This window comes from Lampris incognitus, chromosome 7, assembly GCF_029633865.1.
Source record: "Lampris incognitus isolate fLamInc1 chromosome 7, fLamInc1.hap2, whole genome shotgun sequence".
NCBI lineage: Eukaryota > Metazoa > Chordata > Actinopteri > Lampriformes > Lampridae > Lampris > Lampris incognitus.
This window is the reverse complement of record NC_079217.1, coordinates 29,261,385-29,275,658: the sequence shown is the minus strand read 5'-3', so window position 1 is coordinate 29,275,658 and position 14,274 is coordinate 29,261,385. Positions and strand designations below refer to the sequence as shown.

The 14,274-nt window shown below is 43.0% G+C and overlaps 1 protein-coding gene across 1 annotated transcript in view; it reads right to left on the bottom strand.

Moving 5' to 3' along the window:
* lbhl (LBH regulator of WNT signaling pathway, like) overlaps positions 1 to 13,335 on the bottom strand; it is a 34,317-nt gene extending 20,982 nt beyond the window's left edge. Inside the window, exons 1-2 of the mRNA XM_056282839.1 lie at positions 13,273 to 13,335; positions 10,890 to 11,190 (exon numbers count right to left, since the gene is read on the bottom strand). Of these exons, the coding sequence (XP_056138814.1) occupies positions 10,890 to 11,190; positions 13,273 to 13,335 (364 nt within the window). The remainder of the gene's footprint in view (positions 1 to 10,889; positions 11,191 to 13,272) is intronic.
* Between the last annotated feature and the right edge of the window lie 939 nt (positions 13,336 to 14,274).

Here is a 14,274-nt window from a genome sequence, read left to right as displayed (position 1 = left end):
GACAGTTCTTAGTTGGCCAACAACCAAGGATAACCAGTACTGTGTACTTCCATTCATTGTGCTAAGCTAGGCTAACGTGCAGCCAGATAGCTTTCTACTAAACACATATAGAGGAAACTGGTATCTATCTTCTTGTCTCACTCTGGAGAAGATTGTAAGCTAATTTCCCATAATGTTAGCATGTTCTTTTAATGTATATGTTAATATGATTAGTTAAAGTGGCTACGAGGAACTTTCATCTTGTGTTGATTTTAGCGGCCTCATGTGGATAAAATACAGCTGTTGCATAGCAACTAGGTAATGTATCTATTTGTGGCTATGTAAGATAAATAATGGTAATATGACGCTGGTGATGCAAAGTAAACTTTGTTTTAGTAGTGTTCATACACCTAAGTTACATTTATTTGTTTGTATGTGGCAGGTGAAAACTGACTGAATATGGCCACTGGTGAACAAGCAAGTTTTTACCCAATACAAAAGCGCCCACGGGTGGAGTGCTTTATCCACTGTTCTGATGATACAGATAAGCTGGTTTCACTACAAAGTGTCGACTCATGGAGAACTCTGCTCGGGGCAGCTCTGATACGAAATCATGCACCAGTTTTGAAACTGGCAAAAGACATTCCTGAGGGACAGATTCCAGCAATCTACTACCACAGAAAGTGTCGCAGTATCTTCACTATGAAGCAAATTCTTGATGGCCTCCTTGCAAAAGAAAAGAAAAGTTGTGTCTCTGCTGAAGAGAAACAATCTAAGAGAGTAGCTCGACATGCTCCAAGTACATCTAGGACTTATGATGCAGAGTGCATATTTTGTCAGAAAAACAGCAAATATTCCAAGAGACAGAATACGAGAGAAGTACAGGTGCAGTGTCGAGAACTGCGAGCTGATGCAAAGATCAGGAGTGCAGCCACAAAGAAAAGGGACAGCAGAATCCTTGCCATTGTGAGTAGAGACCTTGTAGCAGCTGAAGGGCACTACCACAGGTCATGCTATAGACTTTACACCAAAGAAGAGGTTTCCAAAGGAGGGGTTGCCAGCAATGAAGATGATGATGCTGCAGCCCAGTATGAAGCTGCTGTGAATAAGGCATACAATGAGCTGTTCCTCTTCATCAGGATGGAGCTTTTTGGCAATCCTCAAGTGATGACAATGACTGATCTCTCTTCTAGACTGGTAGCTTCAATGAACTCCCAAGGCATTGCCCAAGTCAAGGAATCAACCAAGAAGCACATAAGGCGAAACCTGGAGAGTGAGTTTGCTGGAGCCTTGCAGATATTCCCTGATGAGAAAGGAAAATTCCTCCTCTATCCCGATAACTTGTCCATGAGGGAACTTGCCAAAGAAAATCAGTCTCTCAAAAGGGAGCTGCAGACCCTGAAAAGTGTCAGTGCACAAGATGTTATAGCCAAAGCAGCCATCAAATTGAGAGCAGACATTAAAAGTCAAGATGTTCCTCAAACCTGGCCGCCTGAAGTCAAACCAGAAGCAGAATGTCCTACCATTCCAGAGTCGCTCATTATCTTCCTGTACTCTCTACTCACAGGCTCAAATGATCCTGATCATGCATCCCAGAGAGTGCAGCGCCTTCTGCAGTCATTTGGCCATGACATAGTATATGCAGTGACATGTGGAAATACCAAGCCTTCCAAGCACATTGTTCTGCCATTCAGTGTCAAATCGTTGACAGGAAATGTAGAGTTGATAAACATCCTCAACCGACTTGGTCACAGTGTTTCCTATTCACAGATGGAAGAGATCAACACAGCCCTGTGTCTCCAGAAACTCTCATCATCAGGGAGTGGCATTGCCCTTCCAGCTAACATCCATCCTGGCATATTCACAACTTTAGCCTGGGACAATATCGACCGTCTTGAAGAAACTGTCAGTGGTGAGGGAACATCTCACAGAGTCAATGGGATTGCTGTGCAAGCAAAGCCAGTCAACCCACTTCCTGTCCAACCCATGCCCACTGTTCCCAAAACAAAGAAGAGAAGCATTGATGGACCCCCACCAATGTTACCAACTTACAATGCTGGACAACGGGTAGGGCCACCACAAAGCAAAAAGTCAGATGCCGATACTGCAGCCAATACTAAGCTTGCCAGAGAGAAAAACCTTCTTTGGGTCCTAGCACGCATGTCACAACAAGAAGAACAGTCAGTCAGCAGCTGGACAGGCTTCAACATCCTGACTCGAGGAGAGATGACGGTCATCCCCGACAATATAGGCTATCTGCCTTCCATCAATGCTCCAGCGACACAAATGTCTACTGTCAACGAGGTGATTAACCAGTCACTGAGCATCATGCAGTGCTTAGCCCTGAGGAAGATTGTCTGTGTCTTTGACCAAGCCCTGTATGCGAAGGCTGTCGAGATCACATGGAAACACCATGACAAGTTCCATGATATCATCGTTAGGCTTGGGGTATTCCACACCATGTGCACACTGCTGGCAATAATAGGAAAGCGTTTCCAAGATGCTGGACTCAAAGACCTCTGCATTGAGTCTGGCATGATTGCAGAAGGCTCAATTGCTGGTGTTATGGATGGCCGCAAGTACAACAGGGCAGTGCGACTACACAAGCTCCTGTATGAGGCTCTCATGCGACTGACCTTGAATGGTTTCCTGTCCTGGTTGGAAGAAACTCACAGGAATGACATGGTTCACCTGAATGAGACACTGAAGACCATTGACAGCCTTGGGAAAGAAGTCTCACAACATGCTTTGAAGGAGGTCCTCGAGAACAGCTCTTGTACACGCATCATGGATCTATTTGAAGTCTACCGTGAGTTCCTTAGAGGTGGAAATGGCAGCCTCTCGAACTTCTGGATGTCCTATTTGGACATGGTTGAAATCTTGTTGGGGCTCATCCGAGCATCCAGAGAGGGAGACTGGATGCTACACTTGGCTAGCATTCGAGCAGTGATCCCATGGTGCTTTGCTTATGACAGGATGAATTATGCACGCTACCTCCCCTACTACTACGCCCAGATGTCTGAGCTGCCCATCACACACCCAGATGTGTACACAGAATTCATGGAAGGAGGCTTCTCAGTCCAACTGGGCTCCACCAATCCCTTTGGCCGAATCCCTGTTGACCAAGCTATAGAAGAAACGGTGAACAAAGACACCCAAACAGCTGGAGGGACAAAGGGATTCAGCTTGAAGCCAGGAGCTGTGACCAAATATTATCTCACAGCTGAGTATAGAAGCATGTACCTCAGACAGCTGAGAGACCTGACAGGTCAAGGCAGGTGCAAATGGTCTCATCCAGATCTACAGAGTCCAAGGATCAAGAGAGATGAAGCAGATGTCCAGTCTCTCATGGACCTTATGGAGAATAACTGGCTCATCCTATGTCCCCTGATGAGATTGATTTGGTTAGCCTCTCCACTGGCAACATGGCTCCACCTGATGTGACCATAGATCTCTTGAGAGCTCTTGAGAAAGGAGAAGAGGCCTACCAAGCATTCCAGCAAACAAGGTTAGATGCAGACCCACCACCTGTGAAATTCCACGACAAGATGACCAAGCAAAGTCTGAAAACATTCTCCAATGTCAGCACAAAACAAGCTCATGGAAAGAAAGCACAGGATGTGGCTCTGAAGGCAGATAGAAACCTTTTCAGTCACATGATCCTGGTGGCTGAAAGCAGGAAGGTGAATCTGAAGGATGTCCTTGCCTACCCATTGGGCCCACTACCATGGGCACTGGCAAATGCTGATGGGTCCTTACGAAAAACAAACAAGGCTGCACTTGCCAGAGAGCTTGAAAAGAATGTATCTCCTGCAGAAGACATCCCAATCCCGTCTACTTCCATCATTGATGGGATGAGCCTGGTCCAAAAAATGAATGGCAACAACAAAACCTTTGCACAGGTGGCAGAGTCAGCCTTGACCCAGGTCCTCCATGAGGGAGCACAGAGTGGGAGGATTGATGTTGTTTTTGATGTCTATCACCAGACTTCGATCAAAGATGCTGAACGACTGAACCGGGGTGGAGACATCACTCTCCAGTACAAGAATCTTGCAGGGGGACACCACGTCCAGCAGTGGAGAAAATTTCTGTGCAGTTCCTCCAACAAGACCAGTCTCATCAAGTTTCTGGTGGAAGAATGGAAACTCCCACGATACAGAGCTATGCTGCATGGCAAGGTGTTGTACATGACCTGTGAGGAAACCTGCTACAAGTTGACAGAAGATGGGTGTGAGGAAGCAACAGAACTGCACTCCACACATGAAGAAGCTGACACCCGTCTGCTCCTGCATGCATTGCATGCAGCAAATGCGGGCTCAAAGTCAGTTATCATCACAGCTGAGGACACTGATGTCATGGTGCTGTGTCTTGGCTTCCAGAAGGACATCACCTGTCCCATCTACCAGAACTGTGGGACTCAGAACCGCACACGGTTTGTCGACATCACCAAACTGGCAAGTTCACTTGGAGACAGCATCTGTGACAGCCTAATTGGCTTACATGCCTTCACAGGCTGCGACACTGTCAGTGCATTCGCTGGTCGAGGGAAGCTGAATGCCCTGAAGATAGTGAGAAAGCACACTTCCTGCCAAGAGACTTTTAGTCAACTGGGACAGACATGGAATGTGAGTGATGAGCTGTTCCAGAAAATTGAGCAGTTCACCTGTCGGTTGTATGTTGCTAATGGCAGCACTGCTGAGGTGAACAAACTGCGTTACCAGCTCTTCTGCACCAAAAGGGGAGAGGTTGAGTCCAGCCAGCTGCCACCATGTAGAGACTGTCTCTTTATGCATGTTCAACGAGCCAACTATCAGGCAGCAATATGGAAGTGCTGTCTGCAGGCTAACCCTGTGGTGCCAAGCCCTACTGAGTATGGATGGACAGACGATGAAGGCAAGCTGGCCATTTACTGGATGCGCTCCCCACCTGCACCAGATGTGGTCTTGGAAATGCTAACATGCAAGTGTGTGCATTCATGCAAAATGCCAAGCTGCATGTGCCTGTCAAATGGACTTCCATGCACAGACATGTGCAGGTTACAGACCTGCAGTAACCAAAAACAGCAGGATGGTCCAGAACTGGACTTTGAACTTGGGGAGTCAGATGATGAGAGAAACGAGCAGTTTGATGAATGACAGTGTGATGATTCTGATGGTATTACTGTGGTAGTAGTCTATTGATGCACAGGATGTTGATTCTGGACTTGGTTACCCAGAGCTTGATAACAATAATGTAACCATATTCACATATACCCATTACCCTACCCATTACCATTACATATACCCACTAATGATATGGGATTACATGTATCATTGACTAAGTATATGTAAATGTCAATGTTGTTTAAAATATTAAAATAGTTCATTACCTCACTATGGTATTCCTTTTTATCATGTATTTTGATTGTGTATTTAAACAAATGTATAGAGACCAGTTTGTGACCTAACTGGCTTTGGTCTAGTTTTCATTTAAGGCTCACAATCACCTCACACAATGAAATAGTATGGGTATATTATACATTTCCTGAATCTTTACAGTCCTGTGAGTATTCCAGTTTTTGTGTTTTGTGTCCCTGATATTCCTAGATGCCACAGGGTTAAAAGAAAGTATATAGTTTAGGCGAAAATTGCAGAAAGATGTGTGTTATTGACGGGTTGAAGAGCTCAAGTGACCTCTATATTTGTGAGAAATATCCACAACAGGGCTTGAATGAAAGCTAAGAAGGTCCCCTTTAAAATGATACCAAAGACAATATTATAGAACATTGAAAAATGTCCTGACCATGAGGCTAAACCAGGATATGCACCAGCGTCTAAAATGCAATTTAGTTTAGCGGGTGGTTAACTTCATGAGCTGATAACTGTGATACAGCTGCCACTCAGGAATGGTTATCATACCAAAATATCATCTACAGACATGGATCCTTTCAAAAATTATAAGTAAGTTTTGCCACCTTGAGTGTACCGAAATATCGTCTGGCCCATGGACTATCTTCCCTCCATTCTTCTCTCGGCTTACTGTCCGTGTTGCTGCCAGTCTCCTCAGTCTCCTTCTTACCCTCTGCCTTCCATGGGTACGTCCTTCCCTGCAGTCTCATCCTCCTCTCCTTGCTCTGCCACCTCCTCCATCTGCTCTCTGTTGCCGTCTTCCCTTGCATTGTTCTCCTCTACTCCCACCTCTTCTCCTCCGCTTCCTTCTTCTCTCTGCTGCACCTCCTCTTCTCTCTCCACTCGTCACACTCCCTCATGTAGTGTCCCCTCTTGCCACATTTAAAGCAACTAAACTCAGAGCACTCTAAAAATGTGCCCAGGTTTAATACAGAGTCTGCACACATGAACTTGTCTGTTGTGAATGACTAAAATACTCTGCACCTCTCAGAGTGTCAAATTTTGTGGAGTAGGGGAGTGAACAGACCTGGTCATTGAAATGTACTTTTAAAAATCTCGTTCCATCAGCTATTTCTATACCAGGCCACATGCGCCTTAATTGGCGATAATGCCTTCACTCCCCATTCTCCCAGCTTTGCGACTATCTTCCAGTCTTCAAGATAGATAAGACAGGTTAATGAAGGACACCACCACGTCATTGTTTGTAATCTCTGTCATGAATCATCACGCCTTTCACTAGCACGCTGTCCATCAGTTTGGATTTCCCCTCCACGTCCTTCATTGTGACTTCAAAAGTCTTCTCTCTTCTTACTCTGCACCACCTCTCCACACCACCTCCTTCAATATTTCCATGATTGAAAATCTTTCACTTCCCTCCATCTCCACTTCCATCAACTCTTCCGTCAACTCTTTGCCATATTTCTCTCTCCTTTCTCTGCGTTCGTTCTTCACTGTTTTTCTGTCATTCACCATCTGTTCGCTCGTTTGTTCTGTGTCCTCTCTCGTCATTTTCTTTTCCTTTGTCGTTCACTCTGTCTGTTTGTTGCTTCACTTCTTGCTTCTTTATCATTCTTTCTGTCCGCGTTCTTCATCAATTGTTCCTTTCCATTGTTCGTGGCCATGATTCCCATCCGAAATACAACACACACACACACACACACAAGAAAAAAGTCCCCCAAACAGCAAAAGCTGTAGGGGGAGAGATGACTAAAACAAAAACAGACTTTTAGACAAAAGAAATATGCACAAAATCGATGAAACAAACACTTCTCCAAACACACATTGTTGCTCTCTCACTTCCTACTACACAAATGGGAGTTGTCCTGCATCAGACACACTCTACTATGTGATCTACCATACTAAGGCGCCATAGTAAGGCCATATGTTAATATGGTTTTAGTAGTTCTGTGTCGTTCATGAAATTTTTTTTCATTTTTAACTAATATTTTATAGACTTAGGAGTAACAAGTCGTCTCAGTGAGTGATTTAGTCGTTTTTTCCTGGGCTGCGCATGCACGCCACTCGTTTCGTTCATTTGAATTGTGACAGCTAAAGGCTCAGATTTGTTAATGAACGGGTCTTTCAGGTCTGAGTCTTCTGTTCACTTTTCGCATGCTGCATATTCTCAGTGTTGGAACGACTGATTTGTTCACGAATCATAACTACAAGTCTTTGGATCTGAGTCTCTCGTTCACTTATCACATGACCACTTCGTATTCTCAATGTAGCAGCTACTAATTCGTTTAAGAATCATAAGTAGGGGTCCGCGGTGGCGTAGCGGTCTAAGCATCGGCTTGGTGTCGATGCAGTTGCCCACTGGGGACTGGGGTTCGCGCCCCGGTCTCGTCAGATCCGACTATGGCCGGACTCGATGAAGCAGCAATCATTGGCAACGCTGTCTTCGGGAGGGGGGCGGAGTCGGCTTGTGTTCGTCATGTGAATGCGTCTCTGTGTGTGTCGGAAAAACAGTGGTTCGGCTTGGATTCGCCTTGTCACGAAAGTGGGGAGGCGCTTTCCTTCGAGACTGCCGGCCGGAGAGATGCAGTTGGCGAACGCATGCAATACGAGGGTGGGTGTTTGAATTAAAATAGGGATCAATTGGCCACTAAATTGGGAGAAAAAAGGGAAAAATCAGAAATAAAATTAAAAAAAAAAAAAAAGAATCATAAGTAGGGGTCTTCGGGTCTAATTCTTTCGTTCATTAGTCATGTGATTTCAAAAGTAACATGACCAATACTATTATTACTGGTGAGGAGATTTAGCTAACGTTAGCTGGTCAACCAGAACATTTCTGTAGCTATTGAATGGATGTTTAATTTGCCTTCCCGTTGGAATCAGCTCATATACTATGGGTCTTCAATGACCAGGTAGGCTAAAGTGAATAGCTATCATAGTATGAATAGAATTATATTTTTTTTATTCATAGGCGCAGCGCTGTTGTATGGGCAATCAGTAATCAGTCATTTCAATTGAATGTCTCAATAAGCTATGGTCCAAAAGGTTGCTTAAGAGCTTAACAAAAGTGAACTAGCTCATAATGTTTGAGAACCATGCTCTTTCTGTCATCACTAGCTCCAAAGAACAAAATGAACGAATGATGTGAAAAAGATTCGTTCATTTTGTTGAATGAGATTCACACATCCGAGTCAGTATAAAGATCCAAACTTCCCATCACTAGTTTTGAGATACTCTTAGCATTCATATTGCTCCTTTTTCCTGGGAAATGTATTGTTCATGTTGTTTCCATTTTGATTAGAAAAAGACGAGTGGGCTGAAGTTAGCATGTTACATTGTCTTCTGCTGCCCGTTCTTTCTTTACAGAAAGAGTAGGCATACATTTTAAAGCATTATTCATGCTGCCAAACTGCATCTTCTTTTGCTTTGTTCTTGTTTTAACCACTAATTAAACAATTTGGCATGTATTTTTGTCATTGAATGTTTACTTGATGACAGTTCTGAAAGTAACTATAGCCAGCTGACATAACGTGTTTAACAATTGTGTGTATTTCGTCATGTTATTTGAATTGGCAGGCTAATAATAAGCAAAAAGCCAACATAGCATATATCTGCAATAACATCTGAATCATGTGATTACATTAAATAATCCTTGTCCAGACATGCTCATCACTTTTAAGTGTCCTCTGGAAAAAACTTCCATTAACATTTGGTGTAATTACAGCGCATTTCTGTATGTTGTTGTGTTGTCTGTATTTGCAGCGCATTTCTGTAATGTGTTGTATTGTCTGTAAGGGGACTGCCCATTGTTCCATTGGCCCACTAGTCACAAACAAAAATAGTCCAAAAAATGTCCCATTGGACTAAAAGCCCATTTGTCCGACAGCCCATGTCATGAAAACAAAAGACCTTTGCTCCAAAGACCCGTTGTTCCGAAAATATACACTCTTCCTGCAGTTTATTGCCCTTAATAGCTTAGTGTATTTTGATGTGCAAACGTGAAGATACTGTTTATTACTAATTCGTGTGAATAGGAGGTAAAACATTAAAAGCACTTGTGAGAATGTCAACTCTACTTCAGAAACATCAACTTTCTTGTATTTATCTCTGGCCATTTCAGATCAATGATTCTCAACGAGACTGGATGCAACTTCATAATTTGTTGTTCACTAGCAGCTGGATAGCTCAGTACGCAAGAACGCCTGTCTTCCTGCCAGAGATTGGGGGTTCAAATCCTGGTTGGGATGAGTCTCCGATAAGAGTCCTTGGCTTAGACTCCTAATGCTATACAAGCCAACTACCTCTCAGATGTACGTTGCTTTGGATAAAAGCATCTGTTAAATGAAATTGTTAATTGTTGTGGTCTGCAACTGTAATAAAATCAGTTTCAATGTATACATAGAGGCTAAATCTAAGAATTATATAGTCCTGTCATTGATGATTAAACAGAGTTTCATTACTAGTGCTGACACAGCACTAAAATTAAGTGTGGAGATAGGTCTCACTATGCAAACGGTAACACGCACATAGAGGAAGGGAAGGAGAATTCTGACTGAAATAGCCAGCCAATGGCAGACTTATACCCACAGCCTATTTCCTGTGAGTCAGACTGATATGCATACGTTTTCTTAATTTGCAGTACGTTGAACTCTCAGGGCCACCATACTTATCCCTGTAACATGTACATAGAGATAATGTTGATAATCACAATTATTTCCCTTCAACCAGTAGGTGAGATGGTGGGCCAGCATTGCAATTATGTTCACTTTAAATAAAATATGTTATGAGTAAGGTCGGGGGCGGCACGGTGGCGCAGAGGTCAGCATGGTCACCTCACAGCAAGAAGGGTCTGGATTCGGGCCCCGGGGTAGTCCAACCTTGGGGGTCGTCCCAGGTCGTCATCTGTGTGGAGTTTGCATGTTCTCCCCGTTTTTGCGTGGGTTTCTTCCGGGGGCTCCGGTTTCCTCCCACAGTCCAAAGACATGTAGGTCAGGTGAATCGGCTATACTAAGTTGACCCTAGGTAAGAATGTGTGTGTGTGTGTGTATGTTGGCCCTGTGTGATGGCCTGGTGGCCTGTCCAGGGTGTCTCCCCGCCTGCCGCCGAATGACTGCTGGGATAGGCTCCAGCATCCCCGTGACCCTGAGAGCAGGATAAGCAGTTTGGATAATGGATGGATGGAGTAAGGTTGGTTAACCTCTGCACCAGGCAATTGTTTGCCTGTTTTTCATGCTCAATGAAAAGACCCCCGTCTTTGACTTTATGGTAACTCAGCCCCTAATGCCATTTCCAGGTATACAGCTAGTCAGTTTTTGTGACAAGCTTTGGGGCATTAATTTGTTATATCCAAAAGTAGGAGGATGAGACCTGACAAATACTTTACTGCCTCAGGACAAAAGTTGCATATTTTAGTGATTTAACTGGGCTTTAAAAATAGAAAATAGAAAGAAGAAGAGCAAGAGAGAAGAAAAAACAAAAAAACAGGAAATCCAGACAGCTTCCCATTGGTACAGTACTTCACATATAGCATGATACGAAACCAATGGAACATGTCTGCAACTAACGTACCAATTAATGATGAGTTTTGTTGGTGGTTGAGGATAACTGACTTCTCTTCAACCTCCTCCTCCTCCTCGTCTCCCCAGTCGGCAATGTTGGCCGGGGGGATACACTGCTCCAGAAACAGGTCCTCTTCATCTTCCTCCAGGTCTATGGTCTCCGGAGGCCAGCGCAGCTCTCCGCTCTCCACCTCGTTGACTTCAGTGGGCTCCACCACGATGGAAGGCAGACGCTCTTTCTCGTGGTCGTGGTCCAGGCAGGTCAGAGAACTCTCCGGGCCCAGGACGACTTCAACGGGGTCAGGGAAAATCTGGTGTTCAGTGGAGAGGGAGATTGAGTAAGGTACAGCGGGTTTATTTGTTTATTTAAAGGAACCCCATTAGCCAATGCCATGGCAATCAGCTAATCTTACAAGGGTCCACACCTGACAGCATGTACATAACAAGTTACATGATAAACATTAAATTGCATTAATATACATGAAATTACATCAATATGCATTACTATAAAAAATGAAAAAGCTTACATTGATATAAAAATTAAAAAAATTAAAAATACAATTCAAGCCATTCAAACATAACAGAACATACATTTAGGTAGAATACTAATTACAAATCAATATATAGATGATTAAAAAGAATGAGAATTAAATAACTCATAAGAAGCGGAACACTAATATTGAAAACTAGCACAGAGTTACACCTCCTACTATTCATTCTGTCTTCTGTATGCCAATAGATGCCTCTACATATTCTTTTTAAAGGATGATTTTTAAAAAAAAATTTATTAGGCATATATTAAGGGGTAAATTATTCCAGGTTGTTATGGCTCTGTAAATGACAGTTTTTTCTTTGAGTTAGTCCCTAGGCTGGGTACCACAATATGACTGTTACCAGCATATTTGGTGTTGTGGTTATGTGTATTATTGCAGTAAACTATTTGGTAAAATAAAAATGTTGTCATCTTTGAGCTAATGGTGCAGCTGAAAAACGTGACCATGCTTATGGAAATCCTTTGCTCAATGGTGAGCCATGGGAGGATGGAGTGCAACTTTTTGGTTCTAGTTATAGAACAGCAGCCCAGAAATCTAGCAGCCTTGTTTTGTGAGACTTGTAATGTTATGAGATTTGTTTTGGATGCAGATGACCATACTGTTGAACAATAGTCCAGGCGGCACAAAATATGATTTACAAACTGGACCCAGCATGTGTGATTGTACATAGGGTGAATATTTTCTTGTGACTACAGTGCCTCAGCCCATTTTTTTAACAACTGTATTAATGTGCTCGGTCCATGATAGGTGACTGTCAAGGACTAGGCACAGCAATTTGGATTTGCCTACCTGTTGTATGGGTTCACCAGTTATGGATAGCTTCAGTTTAGGCTTAGAAACTAATTTGTGTCTTAACCCAAAGACAATACCTTTACTTTTGATATAATAATAATAATAATAATAATAATAATTACATTTATATAACGCTTTCCTAGACACCCAAAGTGCTTCATATTGAAGGGGGTAACTCACTTCAAACACCACCAATGTGTAGCACCCACCTGGGTGATGCACGGCAGCCATTTTGTGCCAGAACGCTCACCACACATCAGCCTGAGGTGGAAAGGGAGGAATCATGGAGCCAATTATATGGGGGGATGATTAGGGTGGCCAGATGGAGAGAGCCAGGTTGGGAATTTTGCCAGGACATTGGGCAACCCCCTACTCTTTGCGATAAGTGCCATGGGATCTTTAATTACCACAATGAGTCAGGACCGCGGTTTAACGTCTCATCCGAAGGATGGCATCTCCTACAGCACATTGTCCCCATCACTGCACTAGGTCATTGGGATTTGATAATTGTTGTTTTTATTAGGACTAGAGGGAAGACTGCCCCCTACTGGCCCACCACTTCCAGCAGCAACTCAAGTTTTCCCAGGAGGTCTACTAGCCAAGCCCATACCTGCTGAGCTTCCATCATTTGGCAGAGCCAGGGTACATGTTGGTATGGCTGCCGGCAATATTCAAGGCTAATTTATTTGTTTTGATTCAATCTTATACAATATTCAATTCGTTAGACAAAACCAGTGAAATCCTGCCTGCAACATTCAGTTAAGTGCAAAACACATTGGCATTGTTAAAGTTGATCAGAGTTTTGAGGAGAGAGTGTAATATTTAATTTGAAAACTGCATCGCTTTTGAACTGGGGGTGAATTCAGACCAGGTTCAAGTGGGACTTGGGGGGGGGGGGGCATTCTTGGTGTTTTACAAAACCTGCTTAGACTGTGGGAAAGTTACTCTTGTGCACTTTTCCTTAACATCGGATGCTGTCTTTATAAAATAAAACACACGTGGGCAGAAGCAAATATCACTTGCTCAGATTACAGTGGGGGAATTTACCTGGAATGGCAATTTGTTGTCCTTGCTTTGCATCCCTGTTATGGTTGAGTCATGGCCACTCATCTCCTCAATTCTGCTGTGCGTGATAGAAAACCAGTGTTAATGAAATACTTTAGCGAAAAAGAGCCTTGGATCGGGTTTTTTAAGAAAGATATATGAAGAAGACTTAGCAAGACAATCTAAGCAGAAACCAAAGGTTATCTGGAATTATATTAATAAGAGGACAAAAATTAAGACATCAGTAGGAGAGTTATATACTAATCAGAAGGATACCAACTCCCCAAAAAAAGACAAAGATACTGAAAAAGCAAAAATACTGTCAGATTACTTCAGCAGTGTATTTGTGATCAAACCTGAAGGGCACATACCTGAATTGCCAAGAGTGGAAGTTCAGCAAACAATGTTTTATAATAACTTTTGAAGATATAAAAGGGCTTCTACAGGATATTAACATCTATAAATCCCCAGAGCCAGATGCGATACATCCTAGGATCTTAAAGGAATTGGCTAATGTGATTACCGAACCTCTAACAATGCTGTATAATAAATCATTAGAAGAACCAACTTTACCCTGTGATTGGAAAGAGGCACATATCAGTGCAATTTTCAAAAAAGGAAACAAATCACTAGCAGGAAATTACAGGCCAGTTAGTCTGACATCTGTAGTATGTAAGACCATGGGAAAACTAATCAGGACATATACTATTGTTGACCATATGAAGTCTAACAGACTTTCTAGTAACAAGCAGTATGGATTTATAGCTGGAATATCGACTCCACTTCAGCTTCTCACCGTTCTTGATAAGTGGTCAGCAGCTTTGGCTAGAGGGCAGTCGGTTGACTGCATATATATGGACTTTCAAAAACCTTTTGATAAAGTTCCTCATAAAAGACTGCTGTCAAAATTAAAATCATTTGGCATAGATGACAGTTACAGACTGTGTTATGTATGGATGATGCTATTCTACCAGTGACCACTAGGTGGCACCTGTATTCTATATT